Here is a 20,984-nt window from a genome sequence, read left to right on the forward strand (position 1 = left end):
AATACAAATAAGGTGCTTTATGCAGCTGAGGTCAGTCACTTCTCACTTTTACCAAAAAGTTCTGTTTTCCCTGGAACATCCACCCTTGCTCAGGGCTGGCAAACAGATGGTACAGGGGAGGCCAAATTACCTTCACAACCGGGGTCCACAGACAGAGTCATGCACTACAACATCCGATTCGCCCTGTGCCTCCCACTGATAGCAATGGGAACTTTGCATACAGATCAAACAAGGGATATGGCCTCATGTGACACTGGAGCTGCTGAGGAAGCATCACAGTCCTCAGTTTGCAGAACACAGCTCCCAGACCTTGCCATGATATCATGGTATTTGCACTTTTGGGGTTTTTTTAAAGCCCCAGCTCCTGGAGTCATGTGATTACACAGCGCTGCTTCTTTTCTCTTTTTTTTTAAACTTACTTCTGGTTATCAACTAAATTGGAAAACATTAAACCTCTAGGTTTCAAAAGCAGAAGGCAAATCCAGAGAACACATCATTTTTTTGCTTTTTAATTCTAGATTTGGGGGGATTTTTCTTTCAGACAATTTTTTTCCAGGCCAGGGCAGCCTCGGGATGGTGGTGAAAATAGCTGGAGTGTCAAGAGGAGAGTGATAGTGCCTGCTTGGTTGTAGTGCTGCCCTGGGGCTAGCAGACTGCATCTCCCTGGCCCTTTGCAGGACATTCCTTTTGAGGCAGCGGAGTCTCTAGGCTATTGCTTTCACTGGGAAATGCATTTCAGTTGACCTTGCATCTGCATTTTTAGTTCCTGTATTCTGCAGTTTTGTAACAGCAAAACAAAGCTGCTCTTTTTTTTTTGGTGGGAAAAGATGCTAAGGGACAAGCAGTTCAGCAGAGGACATCTAGTCCTTCATTTTCCAGTGACTCAGGCTAGGAACTGTTTTTTGCCGGTGAAATGGGGATGGGAGTGAGATGCTAGTATTAGCATGCTGTGCTGTTGAGACAAATGACAGCTGTCAGAAAGCTTTTGAGTCTCTACTCCTTTGAGAAGAGTAAGGAGACAGTTTGCACCTTGTACGTCTCTTACATTAAGCCCAGGCACTGAGGTCTGTGCACATATTGAATTTTTCCTGTATATCCCTGATATCGAGAAAGCAGGTTTCAAAAAGAAAAGTGAGATTCTGAAGCAGAATTTGAAGAGGAATGTGTGTGGCTTGTTTTGCTGACTAGATGTTTGCAAAATACATGCAGGTCTCCCCATTTCCAAGCTCCCTAAATTCATGCCCAGCCCCTATAACAGGTTTTGCTTTCAACCCCTACACGACAGGTGGTTGCCAGCGCAAATGTTCTTTTGTGTCTGCCACACACAAGCAGTGCTCTGCAAAATCAAGCCAGTCAATGCTTCTTCCAGCAAAACTCTCTCCCAAGCTGTTAAATGCTATGCTCATCAATTAGTGCTCTGGATTTGTTGTTTAAACCTGCATAAAACACAGCATAGAGCAAGTACTTGGGGAAAAGTTTGAAAGCAGCACAAGCATGGTTTCTCTAGTTACTTCTGCAGGCTTACAAAGCATTGCAGTGAGAGCAAACTGTATGCTGCCAATTTTTTACAGGCATGCCAAAACACCCTATTGAACACTGTCTTCTCCCTGGGGTATAGTCTTTACTCACAGTTTTCCAGGGGTAGAAGACACCTTCCGTATCCAAGATCTCTGGCTGGCTGATCGCCAGCTGTCATGTGCTCAGACCTCCATTGGATCATCAGGATTTGGACTGTACCAGCCACTTGGAAACAGCTAAGAAGACACTGCCTGGAGAGCTCAAAAAGAAGTGTATGATGTCCAGCACACAGAATTTCCCTTCCTATTCACTGCTGTGTCCCACTCCATCTGCCACATTTCTAAATGCCTGATTTATCCTCTTAACAGCAATGGCAGGTTTGAAGGTGACAGTGAAAATGTATGCTCAAACTGCTGGAAACTATGCTTCTGAGCATTTTTTTTTAGAAACACCCCTCTCAGGGATCTCCAAGTCTCTGCCAAGAACATGCAGAGAAGAGCCAGAGAAGGTTCAGTGGGCACACGCTCAAGTCTCCTGCAGTGAGGAGCGAAGACAGATGGATGGCAAGCCAGAGGTGACATCCCATCTGCTCCTGCAGTATCTCTCTAGCATCTCCAGAGGGACTCAAGGAAAGCCACCACCAGAGATAAATAACTAATGAAGACTCAATGGTTATCCTCCAGCATTGTCTGACCTCACAAAAGATGGAGCAGAGACCAAAGCACCCCATTGAGGAGATGTTCCAGACAGGGCCAAGAAAGGGTGGTAAGACAGCTACTCAGAGGTGAGCATGCTGTGGCTGAGCTGAAGACTGACCTTGCCCTGAGCACTTTTCTCTTTCACAGGGAATATGAGGCAGGAATTTTTCAAGCAAGAAATACCTGAGGGTTTGTGTTCCCCTCCTCTAAAATGTGCAGGAGTACAGATGTCTTTTTTTCACAAGGCACTGAGCAGAGAATTGGCCTGCACCATTCCATCCTGTGCTCGAGACTCCACAATCCACTAACCCCATTCTTTGCAGGGAGAAATTGTCTTTCTGCTCTGCATATGTAGCCAATACCTGGAAACCTCCTCCAGCAACTGCAGAGAGATGCAGGCTGCTGTCGGAGAGAGCTGTGGGTGTGCATGAATGAATGAGTGAATCAACCATTCGTTAGCATTGACATGAAAATCTCCATGCTTTTGAGACTACTAATTAGCATTCACAATGGTAGGTGTTCACTTGCATGACTGCAAAGAGAGACAGGGAAGGAAAGGTAGCTGGAGCAAACCGCTACTTCTCCCAGCACAGCCCAGGCTGCAATCATGATGAAACATGGATGTGCCCACACCATGACAAACTTGCTGTGTCAGGACACGAGCAGTCTTGTTGCATTTTTGCCTGGAGCACCAGGCAGAACATAGGAGCATTTGCTCAGCTTGTCCAGCAGATTTCACAGCCCATGCAGAGCTCTATGCTGTTACAGCTACCACTTCAGCCAGCTTGGCTGAGAAAAAGCTGTATGAACCATAGCCACTGCAGTGCGGAGCAGTCCTATAACACAGTGTCATCTCTCATCGTTTTGGCTCACTGTCTCCCCTACTCCCTGACTTCCACTCATTCTTTCAGAGCCCAACTCCACTTTTCTCTTGGAGACTGTGAAAGATGGTCTGAATGTGCCTGGAAATGGGTGTGTGAGTGACTGGGAAATGGGGGAGATCTTCTCCCAGTCTCCCAGTCTCCTATGCCTCCTAACCAGTCACTTTTCAAGCAGATGAAAGCAGATAGGATAATGCAGCATCTCGGCTTCACCTTTTCTGTTCCAGTACCATTAAGGCTGGATGATACAAAGACTTCATTTGCATGGACTAATGAACATCACCACAAATACTGACAAACTCTTGTTTTCTTCAGCTCCCCCCAAATGTCACAGAAATCCCTCAGCTGAAGCAACCTTTCTGAGGGTCTCAGCAGGAGGCACTGGGAGACCGGAACACACACTGCAAGCTGCACAGAAAGGAACTGGGAACGTGCCTGGCTCTTCAGAGAGCAGCTTACCAGTGGATTCCCATTAGCAGAGTTAATGTCTTGGTGTTCCAGAGGAGTTGTGTACCATATGCAGTGAAAGAGCGGGGAAGTAGGTCAGCAACTTAACTGAGGGAAACAGGGAGCTTTAGGGAGAACTTCATGGCTGACAGCTAATTAAAATCTGAGTTCCACTGCTTACTGTTGCAATTATTAGATTTCAGTGTGCAGGGTGAAAAGCAACAGCAGGGATTGTGTTCGCTGCAACCATGCCAACTTTTTCTGCTCGCACTATCCTTTTGCCATGCTAGCTTGTGCAGCACCTTGCGTCCTACAGCCACTGCCAAACCAAACACCACTGATACACATCCACAGCTCTGCACAGGTCCTGATCAGAGTACAGCACTGTGCATGCTGTACACATTTAGTTGTGCTCATTTTATATCAATGGCCCTGCTGGGAGGACTGAGTCCCCTCGAAGTACTGCACATGGCCAGATGCAACCTTATCCCTCTTCTGATGAGTTTTAAATCAAAAGAGGTGAGACAGACAATCAGATTTAGCTACTGGACACAAACCCATGGTTTTTTCTAAACCAAATTCTTATTTGGAAATGCCTTTAATCCCATATGCGGGCAATAAATTCTTAAAGTGAGATCAAAACTAAATAATATCAGTAACAGATGCAACACTAATAACAAGTAGTTGGTTTGTTGGTTGATCAGTTCATCATGAAGTGCTTTACAAAGGAGATTTGTGACATTGTACATGTCTTACACCTCATCTTGAGCAGGGAAATTTAGTTTTCCATCTCTGCTCAAGGATGTGGTGATGCAAAAATCTTTAAAAAAAAAAAAAAGAAAAGGAAAGAAAGAATGCAAAGCACAAATTAAATCCAAAGGTAAAATTCTGGGTTGCTGTCTTGTCAGTGGTGACAAAAATTACAGGCACCACCAACAAGATAAGAGGGAGAAGGAAGAATAATGGCTCTGCTTCTCCATGGTTCTTATTGCACCTGAGAATCTGGGTGTAGAGGGCTACTCAAGGTCGCTGGGTACTGGCAACTACCACTGTGTGAGTTATTAGCTTTGGTCCTATTTTAAGTTCCTAAAGCCACAGAGTTTTGCCTGGAGGGTGGGACAATGGGTTCATCTGCTCCTTGCTGGAGCCAGTGAAGGGTGGAGGAGTTGTTCAGGCATGGTGAAAGGGGAATTGCCCACAGGAAGGACACTTGGGCCAGCTTGAGGTGCAGCAAGTCATCCTGTGCAGGGCTTCTGCCTTCCTGCAGGGCCACGCCAACCCCGATGACCCTCCCGTGGGGAGCTCTGTGGGCTCAGGGGCTGAGCTGGACACAACCAGATGTGGGGACAATTCCCAGGAGGACCCTAGATGACCAATATGCCCCTTGCCTCTCACCCCATGGTCCCTGCTGTCCTCTGCAGACACCACAGCATTGGTAGTGTGAGAGGGTAGTGAACCTCAACCCAGGGCCCCTTGCATGGGCAACACTGTGGGGCACGGTGACAGGCACAGCAAGGCACTCCTCGCACCATCCCCCACTCCTGCCCCCTTCTCGCCATCTCTCCCTGGGCTCCCTCGCTCCTGCAGGGTGCAAATGGGGTCGGGCTTGCCCTGGCAGGCTGCAGGGCGGGCGGCGGGATGCGACGGGCCACGGCGGGCAGGAGCCGGACAGCTGAACGGGCAGGGCGGGCAAGGCGGACAGGGCTGGGGGCAAGCAGAGCACGGACGGGGACCGTCCCAGGCAGGGCAGGGCAGGGCTGGGGTCAGGCAGAGCAGGGCAAGGCAGGGCTGAGGTCAGGCAGAGCAGGACAGGGCTGGGGGCTGCCCCAGGCAGGGCGGGCAGGGCTGCTGGGGGTGGGTCCGCAACCAGCCCTGCCTTTCAAAGTCCCTCGCTCCGAGGAGGAAATCGGGAAATATTTCCAGCAGGAGGAGGAAAGCTGAAGCTGCCACCGCGGAGGAGGGACGGCGGGTGTCTCCCTGCCCGCGCAGCGCCGCGGAGGGATGCGGATGAAGGGGAGGCTGCCTGCGGGGCGGGCCGGCTGAGCGCATCCCCGGGGCGCTGCGTGTGTGTGTGCGTGCGTGTGTGTGCGCGTGTGTGTGTGTGTGCGCGCTCCCTCCATCCATCCCTCCATCCCTCCCGCCCTCCCTCCCTCCCGCCCTCCCTGCCGCCCGCCGCCGCAGCCGCGCACCGGGGCTCCGCCGCCCGCCCCGCGCCTCGCCGCGATGCCCCGCCGCTGCTGAGCCGGCCCCGGCGGCGCCCGCTCCTGCCCCCCGCCAGGTAGGACCGCGACCGCCCGGCCCCCGCCCCGACCCCCGCCCTGCCTAGCGCGGCCAGTCCCTCGCCCCCCGACACTGGGTTCTACACCGGGGTCCCCAGTGCCGGGGGGCGGTGGGGGAGGCGGGATGGGGGTCGCGAGGCCATGTGGGAGCCGATGGGGAGGTGGGGGTAGGATGCTCCCCACCCCCCGCCCCGGGAATGCTTTTTGCAACCCAGCCACGGCACCTTTAGGCAGGCGATGGGGCTCGCCCCCCTCCCCCTCTGACCAATCGCGACATGTCGCGACGGGAGGCGCGGCGGGGGGTTGCCTTCTCCCTATCCCAAAGGCTGGGCTTTGCTGGGCAGGTGGGGCCGGGGAGGGAGCTGGACCAAACAGCCCCCCCCGTGGGGCTTACGGGCATCTTCCTCCGTGCGCGGCGGCGGGGGTGTTCGTGCCTCCAGGCAGGGCTGCATTTCCTCCGGCCCCGGGGATTTCTGCCTTGAAACGGTTTCCGAGGTGAGTGGTGGGAGGCACCTGCAGCCACGGTGAAATTCCCTTTTTCATCTTTACTGGCGTGTGTTATTAAGGGCTGGCATTAAGCAGCGCTCATCACGTAGGCTTTGTCTAGGTGGAAGCATGGCTGGGGCTCTTCCGTCATCTCGAGTTTAATTCTTTAATCGTAGCTTTGTTGCTTCCCCCCCCCGCCCCCCCGCCGAGCCATGCTAAACAACCCCACACTCAGCTCTGTCTCCAGGGCAAAAGCAAACTGCCAAAATGTTGTAGAAATGCAGCAAGCACTAGGGAGAACTGGAGTCTAAAAATGAAAGCTGTAGTAAAACCACAAGGTCACAGGCGTGTGGGTGCGAGTGTTTGATTTCAGGGTTCCTCTTTGCTTGCGCTTCACAGGAAACTGTTCCTCCAGTCCCAGATGTTGGAAATCCACAAGTCAGGCAATGGAAATGGGGTCTGACAGAGGCTGGGGTTCTCTGTGCACTCTCCCGACACCTGCGTAGGTGTTCATGGGTTTTTTCTCACCACCACGAAGAGAAGAGGTGCACTTTTATTCAGAAAAAGGAAGCTGGAACACTTGCACGTTGATGTGATGATGGCGGCCAGGGAAAAAAGCTGTGCTGTATGGCTTTGGCTGGGGCAGTGGACATCCCCAAAGAAAGGCATTTGTGTTCCCTTGGGTGCATCTGATAAATGTTTCTTTCTCCCCTTTTCCTTCCGATTGGTTCTTCAATAGCAGCTTTGCCCCTTTTCCAGCAGAGGCATTTAGCCCAAATAGGGAAATAATCTAGCATTTCTAGAACCATAACCTACCAGCCAAGCCATGAACCCCCCGCGCCGTCTCCCCAGCAAAGTTGATGTATTGCTTGACTCCTCTTATATCCCACCAGCCCCGTTTCTCTGGAGGCATAAACAACTCTTAAGCCAGTGCTGGGGAGCTGCGTTGCTCAAAGCTTCCTCTGTACCAGGGTTTGTGTTCAAGATATTTGAGGAGACTGGATGTACTCTTTATGCCTAGCATCCCTGAATGCCAACACCAAGGAGCACAGTTTTAATCTGATGAAACTTTGCTTGCTTCTCTCTCCCCCACTTTCACTAAGCTTTTTGTGATCTTTTGGCTGTGAATTGCTCCTGAGACTTAAATATTCACTGTCCTGCAGCTGCCCAGGCTGCACTTAGTTTCCTCTCCTGGCACTGCTGTACACGGCACAGCATGAATTTGGCTCACATCCTTGCTCTTGGGAGTCTCCACAGCACCTTGCATGATGCCATATCAGTACGGCTATTCCTCTGCCTGTTTGGGCCTTTGGTAGTGTCCCAATCTGCTCACAGCTGCCAGGGTTGCAATTTTCGGGCATTGCATCTAGGACAGAATTTGATTTTCTGCTGGTTTTGGGGGGATGCAGTCCTGCTGGCTTACCAGGGAAAAGCCACTGTTCTCCAGCATCTTAATGAAACTTGGATCCTATAATAAAGCCCAGTGTTCCCCAAGCCATGAGCATCACTGGACAACCAATCAACAGGTTGGTCATAGACAACACAAATGGCCCTCCTTGTGACCAGTACATTGAATAACCTGGAGCTCTGTTCAGGCTCAGGGTGCCATAATCTGCATGTGCTCCCAGCTCGTGGATATTAGTGTCCACAGCTGTGCAAATCCTGGCTGCACCTGGGTCTAATGCAGGGTGCTCAGGGTGCTGTGTCTTCAGGACTCTGACATCCATTATGGGCTGAGTTCACTGGCTGGTCTTTCCCTTGCCAAAAGCATGAGTGGTATCTCTCCAGCTATTTTCAAGAAGCTTGTAGGAATTTGGCTTTCTCTGCTAACTATCCCTCTGGTGATTTTAGCTGAAACTGGGAGGAGAGGAGTGATGTGAACAGACAGACAGACGTAGAAACTGTGATTTCATATGCCTGGCTTCCTAAGGAAACCTGGCTGCAAATAGAAGTGAGATTTGCTGCTGCAAAGAACTCCTGGGGAGACAGAAGGCAGGGGAGACTGGGGAGGAGGGAGGGGTAGTTAACCTCGCTTTTGAGACCAAGGCCTGGCACGTACCTGGGCTTAGACTCACTTTCCTGAGATCTGATGGTCTAAAAACTGGGCATCTGCTTGGCACTAGTGTTCGCCTCCCTCTAGAGTCAGCAGTGCCAAAGCTGTAGCTCTGGACAGCTGCTCCCCTGGGAGGTGCTACCACCCTTCATCAGCCAGGGCTAGGCACCTAACTGATGGACAGAGTGTGCCAGGGTGGGCCTCCAGCCCAAACTAACCTGCCCAGCTCCTGTCTAGGACCATGTCCAAATTGCCCAGGGCCACAACCTGCATTCGCCTCAGCATTTCCCCACACACATTCCCAGGGACATCTCCCACCTCTTGTCCCCCAGATGGGTGCAGGGATCTGGGGCTGGGGATTTGTCTCTGCTCCCTTGAAGCTTTCTGCTGCTTCCTCCCCCAGAGCCCAGGAAAGCATCCCGCTGCACAGCTACAAACCCAGTGCAAAAATGGGCCCAGAGGGAAGAGTGGAGACAGGCACACAGACGAAAGCGACAGGCCTGCTAATTCCTCTCTCCTGGCCCCTATGGGGCATCTCTGGGCAGATGATTCCTCACTGGGCTGCCCAGGAGCCTCAGGCTTATTAGTAGTGGTTTATTCTCCCAACACTCATGGGAGGTGTTCTTCCCTTTTTACAGAGGGAGACATAGAGTACAGGGAGGTGACGTGCTGCCCCTTCTTCTCCCAGCGAGTGAGATCCACAGGCAGATGAAGACATTAACAACCCAGGAGGAATAGTGCGGAAAAGCCTGATGCTGCGTGATAAAGAGGAGACCAAAAGCAGGTGGTAGGGATAGAGAAATGGTCTGGAAACAGCAGCAAGTAGGAGGGGAGATGGAAAAACAAAAACAAAACAAAACAAAAAAAAGAAATGTAGTATTTGTCCCTTGCTTCTCATTTCCTGGCATTTTCCTTGCTGAGGTCTTGAATCATGGAGGAACAGGGCGACTTGCCACTTGGTCTCTGTGCATTAAAAAGCAAGGCTGGAATCTCCCTGACAAACACTTTCAAGCTCAGTCTCTACAAGCTGCCCCCAAATTCACCCAATCTGGCTGAAATTTTATATCGGGGATGTTTCATTTTCTCTATTTATCTGTTTATTTTGGAAAGTTGCTGGGGAGATTGTGGGAGGAGATTGGATGCTTCATTGAAGAGATAGGATACTTGGAAAAATCAGTGGCAGACTGATAATTGTTCTAACTTTTTAGTGTCCTTTACAAGAAACAGGGTGGCCTGATGTGTATTTTACTTGATAGGCTTCATGGAGGGCTTGTGCCTCTGACTATATTTGGAAAGGTTTTGATGGTTTTTTGTACTGATGCAATCAGGATGCTGATAGCCTGGAAATCATTTTCCTGATGTGGAGATCTGGAGGGTCATGGGCAGGGGATGCCAACAGGCTGTGCCTGTTTTGGAGTGGCAGACCTGGGTGGAAGGGAGAAGGAGCTAGGCAGAGCTGAAGCAGGGCTGTAAGCGAAGGGTTTTCCAAGCTGTGTTTAAAGTGCCATCACACTCTACAGCCCTGAGTGGCAACATGGTATTTGGACATAGCGGCTTTCCTCCGCAGGTCCGGATATACAGCCAGTGTGGCAGTAGGGTCCTTTTCCTGCTTTGATGGGTAAAAAACACAGCTGTCAGGAGCTACTTTTTACCAAAGCCCTGTGTCAGCTGTGGGTCAGCGTCAAGATCAGAAGCAAAGCCAGCAGAGCCTGTGGCTGCCTAAACAAATCTCCAAGCACCCTGTACCTTGCAGGGCTGTTGGCATCTGTTTTGTGTCCCTCAGCTGTAGGAAGCTAGACCTAGGCTGTTGGCTGATTTCCTGATGGATGGTCAGAGACCAGACAATTTGTTTGAGCTTTTTTTTTTTCCCTACAGTCATGTCTTTTCTCAGTACAGGCTTTGCTCAAGCTGCCCTGCTGTGAAGCAGATTGCTGCTTTCAGTAAGGCACAGGTGTACAGGCTTCAGCATGGCCAGGAAGGGTCAGCAGGAGAGGAGATGTTTGCTAGCCCTCCAGAGATGGGATGGTGGGTATGAGTCCTACCATGGAGGTGAGGTATGCAGCACTTTCCCCAGGGAAGGCTGGTTATTGCTTGCAGTAAACTCTTAACTGCTGCTCTCCTGCAAGAGAAACTGAGGAAGGGGTGCTGTAACTTGGAGACTTCAGGTCTGACCCTGGGGTAGGAGCTTAAGGCACATAACTTCAAACAGCCATTTTTGCTGGGGGGGGGAGGTGGGTGGGCACTTTTTGGCTAGGAGAGCCTGTCCTCTCACTTGGGGCCTTTTTGGGGGTTGCTGTCTTTTCACCAAGTTCACTGGCAGGGGAGTGAGTAGCTGGCTTGCTTTGAGGCTCTGTTTCTCTAGCTTGCAGGCTACCTGTCACTTGCAGTAGCTACCAGCTTCTTAGTCAAAGTTTTTGGCCCCTCTGGCTGAAGAGTGACTATTGTTCTCCTACCCCTGACACCAGCAAAGGGGGGTTTGAGCTGCCTTCCCTGTCTCCCTGCAGCAGTGCACTATCACTAGGAAAAGCTCCTCTCTGTCTAGCTCTGACTAGATGGGATGGGAAAGTGCTGGCTGGGAGTCCCCGTGGTGTTGCAACATGCTCCTGGTTGTGTCCCCACAACATGTCAAAAAGCAGCCACTCATATGAAGAGCAAACTTCCTACTACCCTCCAGCAAGTGACCGGTCACCCTGTGGGGCGAGGCTGCTGCTCCCACCTCCTGTACACCAGTGACGTGGCTGTGGGGACACTCTCTCCCACACAAGCTGTCAGTAAATTCACAGTAATTGTTTATTATGAAGCTGATGTCACAATGGGTTAGGATATATCAGGTAGCATTGGTGGTAGCTGTAATGGTGTGAACGTTGCTGTGTTACAGCTGCTCTGTACAGGTTTTCTGTTGAACACTGGGAAAAAAAATCCCCATGGAAAGTCTCTCACTCTCTCTTTGTGTGGCCATTCATTCCTTGTGAGCACAGGCCACTTCCTTGCTCAATCCTTCTTCTATAATGAAAGTGTCTGGGCTAGTAGTGTTTTTTCAGTACTCTGAAAAATAATGGTGCTAACAGCTTGTTGCAGGTGGTCATAAACCTGTGTGTGATACCATGGTGTAGGAAAATAACAGGAAGGGCCTTACAGTGGTTATTTCTAGGGTGAAGTGCCCAAATGGAGATGGGACTTTCGGGAGGCTGCTGCAAAGCAAAAACTGTGCCTTGTTGAAAAGCAGAGCAGCTTTCAGGCTCACTTTGCATGCAGCAAACAGCCAGCCTGAAGGAGTGTTGCTGCCAGGGAAAGGTCAGAGCAGGGTCTAAAAGGCTGTTTTCTCCCCATCTGGCAGCTCCTGAGATGGGGAGCTAGAGCACAAGCTGGCAGCAGGAGCTCTCTCCCACCAATGTGTAAAACCTAGAGCTCCCATGTCCAGCAGGGAGGCAAATATCTCTGCAACCCTTCTAGCCCTGCTCTGGGCAACAACTGACCTCCTGGTGTTTCACAAAACCAAGGGTCGGAATAAAGGCTGGACCAACATCCCTTGGCTGGGAGCTGCATCTGAACGGAGCTTGCCTCGAAGGGACCATGCAGTCTCTTACAGGCTTTCCTCCATGACTGTGCAAAACCAACTGCTAGTACCCTGGGGGAGCTTGTCCACAAAGGGAAGTGGCACAGCTGTGACTTCAGGAGAGCACAAGCTGGGATCTGGCTCCTCTGGTTAGTTCCAGCTCTACCTGAAAGCTTTCAGGCAGATGGTTCCAGGCAGTCCCAGGACAGCTCTGCTCCCTTGGTGGTAAAAAGGGTTCTGGGTGCTGCCCCTGGGCATGGGGTAGTGCTTATGAGCAGGGTTATGCTGGCCTGGGGTGGTGGTTTGGGGCTCTTCACCAGACACGTATGGCCAGCACCAAGCCCAAGAGCAGATTGTGCCCCTGCCCAGCGTTGCCATGATAAATCTGACCTGAGAGGCATTGCAGGAGTGATGCCCAAGCAACGAGCACCGCAGCAGGAACAGTTTGCCAGGGCTGCTAGCCTGGCATGCTGTGAATCAGCTACCGCATTTGCTTTTATTGTTGATGGCCGAGATGGGAAATGCAATTGAGACACCTTAATGAAAAGCTAACAAAGCTGGGTTTGGAGGGAGGGCTGGAGTTCTGGTGGCCTTGCTTCTCATTAGAGAATAATATGAATGATTTTTCTGGGAATATTCCTACCACTGCGCCTGCAGCAGTTTGCTGACCATGGGCCGGGACCCTATGCAAATGCAGAGTAGGAGGGTCTCTGGGGACCAAGCTGTTTATTTTGGATTGTACAAATAAAGAAATGCTGCTAATTTTATAGCAGCTGCTTCTCAGAGATATTTTGAGTGTTGGGCTCTGACTGCGTGTGTGTAACCAGCACATTGTGGCCAAGCATTTTCTAGCCCTCCATAATTCCTGAGGCTGGTGTTATTGGTTCAAGTAGGAAAGCTGGTGAGGGTATGTGAACCTTGCTTGATGACCACATCACAAAATGCTGGACAAAGTCCAGCATGAAGTTGGGGGATGCTGTTGTCTCTCAAAGAAGGGTCCTGGCACGTTGTCAAGGCTGGTGGGTTTTTCTTCCAAAGCTCCAGCCTTTCCCCACCCAACTGAACAATCCAGGAAAGTTCCATGTTTCTTACCTCCTGCTGTCTGAGGGAAAACATGTTGTTCTACATGCAGAGCTTGATGGGAAGGCCAGGAAGATGGATTGCTCAGATGCAATCCTCTAGGCCTTTTTTCCTCCCATTTAACATAATATAGGACTTGGTTTAAAAAAACAAACCAAACAAAACAACAAACCCAAACCAACTTATGTTAGAATGTTTGAAAGGGAAGAACATGGCAAATAAAGTTCAAGTGACTTATTAATTTAATTCAGTGGGTGTCTTTTTTCTGGCTGAGACTTCCAGTGCTCAAATCCTTTTAAGACTGTAGAGTTGGTCCAAAATGTGATGGGACTCTTCTATTCTTTATGACCTAAATCAGTGACCCAAAGCATAATATTTTCTCTAGAACCATCTGTTTCCTCTTCTTGCCAAGGGGATTTCACAATGCCTGGTTGCTCTGAATAATTGTACATGTGCAAGAATATGATTTGCCACAGGGAGAAAATTAGCTGAACAAGGGCAGGTGGATGCTCTAAAGTTTTCTGTTAAAACTACTAACCTTTAGAAAGAGAGGGTGAAGAACCATGCAGCTGACTAATATTTTATGCCTACAATAATGTTTTTTTAAGCCTACATAAATAAAAAGAACACCAAAACTACACTTAGGAGCTATCTGGGATAAAAAGAGTAGATACCAAGTCAGCCTGTGTTTTGACAACCCCTTTATCAAATGTCTCCGAGACTTGGTTTGGAGCAGTGTGAAACACAGGCCTACAGATGTTGGGTGGCTAATTCATGCTTCAGCTAAACTTCAATGACCATGAATGCACATCTGTTTCAACTTAGCTATCTGCCAAATGGCCTGCAACAAGGTACTCTTTACAAACATCATGTTTTCAATTTCTTACTTCAGATTTGTAAGTGGTGGCTGTAGCCTGCCTTCTGGGAAGCAGAAGGTACCGAGGGACTGTGATCAGGAGAGCAATGTGCAGGGCTTCTGACTCCAGCAGTAAGAGCTTTTTGTAGCATTAGCAGAATTTCCAAACCAAACAAGTCCTTTCTTTTAAATCTGTCTTCATACAGAAGACTTGCTTTTTCTTGTTCATTTTATCTGTTGTTATCACTGAGCTTTCTGACTTGCTCACTTCCTGCTCTGTGTGTCTTTTTCTTTTCTTAATTAGAAAATTGGGAGGAAAAGGGAGAAGGCAGACCAACAGTACCTGGTGAAGAAATGGCATTTATTTAGAACTGTCTTGATAAATTCTCAGTATTATTCTTCCAGACCAATAATCCAACCACACCATCCTTAAATAAAAGCAAATGAAGGAAAGGGCTTTGATCCATCATTACAATGTCTCTTTGTGGAGCAGATCTGACAACGTGAATGCAGGATGGTACCCATTGCTTCCTCCAGCCAGTTCTTCACTTGCACACAGCCCTGTCCCTGCATAATATGCTCCTGCCCTAATGAGGAGGGGTGATTTCTGTGTCGTGGGGGATAAGGAGGTGGGTGGTGGTGACCAGGTGTTTTTCTTCAAGGAGGCATTGATGTGTCCCTGTCTGGGAGGGTAGATGCTTCTCCCCTGGAACTGGGGAGGATAAGACCTGGCTGTACTTTTGCAGTCAGCAATGCAGCAGAAGTAGCCTGTTGTGTGGCTGGAGAGCCAGCCTAGTTCCCAGCTGTGCTGTGAAACAAACCCTCTTTCAGCAGGAAGAGGGAAAGTGTGCTTAGCCATCCTACTTGGGTCATGCTCGCTATGACTGGGCCCAGGTGACAGGTGGGACACTGTCACTGGATGCAGCCTTTAGTGTGGATGGGTTGGTCTGTGTCCCCCAGCGCATGCAGCTTTGCAGCTGTCAGGCCTGGCCTTGTGTTTGCTGGAGACCAGGCAGATGGCAGATGGCAAATGGCAGGGTGAGACCTGCCAGGCATTGTGGAGGCTGGACTTCAGGAGGCATTGACTGGTTCTCCTGTTTGTGTCCCACCTCTGGCGTGGGGCTGGGAATACCATCCTTCTCTTAGAAGTGGAAGCCTTTCATAGCTGGGTTTTTTGTTGGTTGTTTTTTTTTTTCTTTCTGCATTGTGGTTTTTTAATGAGCAAAACCAGTTCAGCTTTCTGTATTCTCCAGCAAAGTAAAGGTATTGACGTACTCATTTTCCTCTCTTCATAGAAACATTTTTAAGTACCATGCAATTAAATTAACTTGGAGTGGAGAAATGTAGTATGGCAAAGGTTCTCCTTGAGGAGAAAATATAGCTTTAATAACTAGGAATCTGGCTTTTATGGGCTAGTAAAATTGAGACTGTAACACTGAGCATGCTCAGGTTTTTGCACTAAGCATCCCTATGTACTTAAAGGCATCTGCTCTGTCAGTTTATGCACTGTTAACTAACTGCAAACCTCTTTAACAGCTCCTCTACACTGCTGGAAAATCCTGGGGCAGGACAGGGGCAAATACTGCTGTCATGCCTGATGACTGATGTCAATGGAGTGAGAAAGGCCCTTGAAGGGGAAGCCATTGAAGCTGACCTACTGGGAAAAGAGTGCAGGGACAGGTTTCCTCTTGAAGCATGCGGAGAGAGCCAGTCTTGGATGCATATGGGGCTCTTTCCAGTTTTGGGAAGGTGCAAAGTGATGCGCTGTGGAAAGAATGGTTCCAAAATCATTAATTAAAGACTGCCCTTCTGGTGCACCGTATGACCAAGTTACTGTTAAGGATAAGGTTTTGCCAGGGCTTGAGCTGGCTTCATGTTGATTTGTGATGTGGAGTAGATGCTTGGGAGGACTGTGAGCAAGAAAAGGCTGTGAAATGTGTAGTTTAAAGTGATTAAAAATGGCGAGTGTAAAAATATTTTTTTTAAATGATGGGGAGATAATAGATTTCCCTGCTCTTACCCTGAACTCCTGTGAGAGAGTGTACCATCATTTTGAAATGGGAAACACTTCTGCCAGCTGTGAAGCAGAATGATGGGCTTTAATTAGTTGAGAAATAAGAAAATGCAATTGAACAAATAGACTTTCTGTGAAGAGAAAGAAAGGGGCATTAAACATCATAGGAGCTAAAGGGGGTAGGTGCTAGCCCACTGGTAGCGTATGAATCTGTCCTTGTTCAGATAACAGAGCTAGATGATTAGTACATGGAAAACTGCAGTAATCATAACACAAATGGGCTCATTAGATGGGTCTTCCTAAGTAACAGGATAGCTTGATTATATGTTTGGGAAAGATGGGAAATAAACATGGTGTAGAGGAAAACCTGTTATCTCTGGTTGGCCTCACTTAATGCATGTTTCATTTTGTCTCTGCAGGCTGAGGATATCTGAGACCTGTTCAGTGGAAATGGCCATGTCGCAAGCAACTCACCCACGCCCCTTCCCAGTGAGCTTCCAAATCCTGAGTGTTGTGCTGGTGTTGCTGTTCCATGCAGATGGCATACATGCGGAAAGCCCCAGCGAATTGCCTGTGAATGACACTGAGGAGTGCACTGGCTCATACATCTGCAAAAAGGGTGTGATTTTACCAATATGGGAACCCCAAGACCCCTCATTCGGTGACAAAATCGCTCGGGCAACAGTGTATTTTGTAGCAATGGTGTACATGTTCCTGGGAGTATCTATCATAGCTGACCGCTTCATGTCCTCCATTGAAGTCATTACATCCCAAGAGCGGGAAATAACCATCAAGAAGCCCAATGGCGAGACCAGCAAAACCACGGTGAGGATCTGGAACGAGACCGTTTCCAACCTCACACTGATGGCCTTGGGCTCGTCTGCCCCTGAGATTCTCCTGTCTGTTATCGAAGTGTGTGGCCATGGCTTCACAGCAGGGGACTTAGGGCCAAGCACAATTGTGGGGAGTGCTGCGTTTAACATGTTTGTCATCATTGCGATCTGTGTTTACGTTGTTCCAGATGGAGAGATAAGGAAGATCAAGCACTTGCGAGTGTTTTTTGTTACAGCAGCCTGGAGCATCTTTGCCTACACTTGGCTTTACATTATTTTATCTGTGTCTTCTCCTGGGATTGTGGAGGTTTGGGAAGGCTTGCTCACCTTCTTCTTTTTCCCCATCTGTGTGGTGTTTGCCTGGATAGCTGACAGGAGGCTTTTATTTTACAAGTATGTCTACAAGAAATACCGAGCTGGCAAGCAGAGAGGCATGATCATTGAGCATGAGGGTGACCGGCCCTCCTCCAAAGCTGATATTGAGATGGATGGAAAGGTTGCTAATTCTCATGTGGAGAACTTTTTGGATGGGACATTGGTGTTGGAGGTGGATGAGAAAGACCAGGATGATGAGGAAGCCAGGAGGGAAATGGCTCGGATCCTGAAAGAGCTGAAACAAAAGCACCCCGACAAGGAAATTGAACAGCTTATAGAGTTGGCTAACTACCAGGTCCTGAGCCAGCAGCAGAAGAGCAGGGCCTTTTACCGCATTCAGGCCACTCGGCTCATGACGGGAGCTGGCAATATCTTGAAGAGACATGCTGCAGACCAGGCCCGCAAAGCCGTCAGCATGCACGAGGTCAATAGTGAGGTGGCAGAAAATGATCCCATCAGCAAGCTCTACTTTGAGCAGGGTACCTATCAGTGTCTGGAGAACTGTGGCACTGTTGCCCTGACCATCATTCGCCGGGGAGGTGACTTGACCAACACGGTATATGTTGACTTCCGGACAGAGGATGGGACAGCTAATGCTGGCTCTGACTATGAGTTCACTGAAGGGACAGTGGTCTTCAAGCCTGGAGAGACCCAGAAGGAAATCCGAGTTGGCATAATTGACGATGACATATTTGAGGAGGATGAGAACTTCTTGGTCCATCTCAGCAATGTCCGTGTGAGTACTGAGGCATCAGATGAGGGCATTCTTGAGGCCAGTCGTGTCTCAACACTTGCCTGTCTGGGATCACCATCTACTGCCACAGTCACCATCTTTGATGATGACCACGCTGGCATCTTCACCTTTGAGGAGCCAGTAACGCACGTCAGTGAAAGTGTGGGGACCATGGAAGTGAAAGTGCTGCGAACCTCTGGTGCACGAGGAAATGTTATTGTGCCCTACAAAACCATTGAAGGTTCAGCAAAAGGTGGAGGAGAAGACTTTGAAGACACCTGTGGGGAGCTGGAGTTCCAGAATGATGAGATAGTGTAAGTGAAGGATTTATTTGCCACTTACAGTCTCTTGTTCTCCTGAAATTAAATGGCTCCAGACCTGCACTGGAAATGTTTGGGTTCCAGCAAATTGCAGTAAGCCATGAGTGGCCTCATGTGGTTCAGGGAGCCTGAAATGCTGTGTTCCTCTCTTGCTAACAGACCAGAGAGTGATACCTGCTCAGGGGCACTCCACCCTTCCAGCAGCAGGAAGGTGGGACTGGTTTGTGAGCCCAGCCTCCTGCACCATACCCATGCACTGAGCAGATCTCTATAGCCTCAGCTCTACAGTGGAGCAGAGAACAAAACCAAGCTGGCTGTTACTGCCCAGCCACAAGGACCTGTCTTGCTTAAACTGAGTGTATGAATTGTGGTACCTACTTCTCCTTGCCTGTTGAGGGTCAGGTCATCTGGGACTGGGCCACAGCCTGTTCCACTGATGTTCAGGGCTTTGGTGAAGGTCACTTCACCTCCTTCTCTTCTAAAGGCTGCAGGCCTGTGTCATTGTCCAATGCATGTCCTGAAAAAAGCATTGTCATGCAGAGAAGCCTCATGGTTAGGATGCAACAGCAGCCACATTTTGCTGCTTGCAAATAAAAAAGAGGCTGAAAGCTGTTGGAGGCTACTCCTGAGTACTCCTAGGTGGATGGTGGAAAAATTATTAGCACAGTAGCCTTATTACATTACATGGAGAATATTAATTAGCCCAGTAACTCATGGTAGAAAACATCTATCCTTGGGTATGTCATGAAGACCTTTCCTTGCCTAGCTGGGGCTCTGGGAGGAGCAAAGGTTGGGAGTTGCGTTGTTCCAGCCTCAGGCTTTTCCTACAGTGAAGTCTGTGTCTGCAGATCAGTTCCTGCCAACAGTAGACTTCATAGCACAAAACCACTGTGTAGAACTTGGAGCATTCAGTGGTAAAGGGCACTGCTATGTCAAGGGAGACCTAAATGTTGGCTTGGGTGTTGCATAGCATACAACTGGTCTCTTAGGAGCTGAGACAGACCTGTGATGAGTGCTGAGAGTAGGCCTTATGTTCTGTTACTTGTATCTGCTCTGTGTGCACAGGGAGAATGAAGCAAATGGGGGAATAATAAAATTTCTTGAAGTAGGGGGAAAGAAAAAAGTGATTGGTAGTTCTCAGGCAGGGTATTAGACCAGTTGGTGCTTTGACTTCTCAGGAAAAACTGAGCAAGAACTTAACAGCTCCAGCAATCTGGGGGCCAGAACATGTATGTTGCTCACACAAGCGTCAAGAGCACACGATATGCCATTGTTCTTGGCTCCTGAATGACAGTTGTAGTATAGAGGAATGCAGTTATTTGATATTTTTTTTTCCATTCTGGGAGAAGTTGGGAGTTGTCTGCAGAGATGCAATGAACTAGGCTATAAGGATATCCCCAAGGCTCTTTACTTTAACCGGGTCACTCAGCACTAGCAAAATTGGGCTACTGGCAGGAAGACTTTGATGTTTGATGTCAGTTCCCCTGTGATGTGACATGTTTACATGGTTCCAAACATATGGCCACAGGCTCTGTGTCTGTGCTCAGAGGGGCTTGGGCTTCCCCCTTGTCTTGGATCCATCATGCTGGCCAGGACCTCTGTGCTGTCCTTCATCAAAGACACATGTCACCTGTGTCTTCACTGCCTGTTGGTGCTCAGTCTGTGATGCAGGGTTTTGCAGCAGGACAGCAGTGCCTTCTCCCCGGCTTTGCACAGGGGCCTACTGCCTCTGCTGGTGGCCTTTCCTCCACCAAGCTGTTCACTGCTGACTTTTGCCAACAGCCCAGTAACCAAGGGGTGTGCTAGAAGGGGGCTGACCACATCCTGTCGGAGCTGCTGCCTGGCCTCCCTGGGGCCTGCTAGTGTGCCCTCCCCACAGCAGCAAGCCTCCTCCTTCCTTTTCTAACTGGCTGTCTGCACGTGCACAGCAAACAAGAATCAGGGGAAAACAGCTTTCTTAGAAACCTGAGTGTGTTTTTTCTGTGCAGATGCCAGGGCATTTGATATCTATATTGCCTTTAAACTATCTCTCCCTGGAATCGGAATGGGAAGCACCTCTTTAGGAGTTCGCAGCCTGGTACAGATGAGGGCCTGGGGGATGGGGTGGGAGGAGGTGACGACTGCAGGGCCATACGTTGAGCAAGGGGCTTGCTCCATTCAGATGGGAGAGGACAGGTGCCTACCTTATTTTTCTGGGAGAATGATGAAGCTGATTTTACAAATTGCAATCTATTCATGTTCCTGAAAGGCAGTAGGTATTAATCTGAAACTTAGCTGCTATAGTACATGTTCATGTGTTGGAGGGTACAATCTGACTTGCAGAAGATTTCCTGAAGGTCTGTGTTTGCCTGGGCACAAGTTTAGTACAGCCCTGTAGCAAAAAGGCAGTGTGGTCCTGAAGCTGAGGTGCTGCTTTCAGGCACCCTGCCTTTAAAGAATTTGCTCAAATGGGAATAAAGATGTGTTAGCACAATATGTAGATTGTAGAGCTAAAGCCTGTTTGCTATGTCATTGCTTGTTAATGCTGTACTTCAGCTAAATGACAGCTATGTATAATGGTGCAATTCCCCAGCACATTTGATTCAATAAAGTTCTAAAACTTCAGGTTTTCCCATGCTCTGGTAGCCGAGAGATGGTTTTGCTCCCCTTTCTGAAGGTCTTTAGTACCTCTTCAGCTCTGACATTCTAAGCTGTATCAATCGGCTTGATAAAATCAAGTAAGATGTGTTTTTCTGGGGCACTAACAACAAAGGTAGGGCAGTGCAGGGGGACACGAGGATGAAAGAAAAACTGTGTACAAGCCTCTATTATTAGAGAGCTGCCTTGCTGGTAAGTCCCAGTAAAATTAGAAAATG

The 20,984-nt window shown here is 49.1% G+C and overlaps 1 protein-coding gene across 7 annotated transcripts in view; it reads left to right on the plus strand.

Annotated features, from left to right (window-relative positions):
• The window catches only part of SLC8A1 (solute carrier family 8 member A1), a 136,073-nt gene that overhangs the window by 12,333 nt on the left and 102,756 nt on the right, over positions 1-20,984 (plus strand). For 6 of the 7 annotated variants that reach the window (XM_064446585.1, XM_064446588.1, XM_064446589.1 and 3 more), the window contains exon 2: positions 16,288-18,123. In XM_064446585.1, coding sequence (XP_064302655.1) covers positions 16,288-18,123 — 1,836 coding nt within the window. Of the gene's footprint in view, positions 1-5,738; positions 5,823-16,287; positions 18,124-20,984 lie in introns of those variants that run through there. The other variant, XM_064446587.1, reaches the window with a different exon arrangement.

The sequence above is a fragment of the Phalacrocorax carbo genome, chromosome 3 (assembly GCF_963921805.1).
Source record: "Phalacrocorax carbo chromosome 3, bPhaCar2.1, whole genome shotgun sequence".
Taxonomy (NCBI): domain Eukaryota; kingdom Metazoa; phylum Chordata; class Aves; order Suliformes; family Phalacrocoracidae; genus Phalacrocorax; species Phalacrocorax carbo.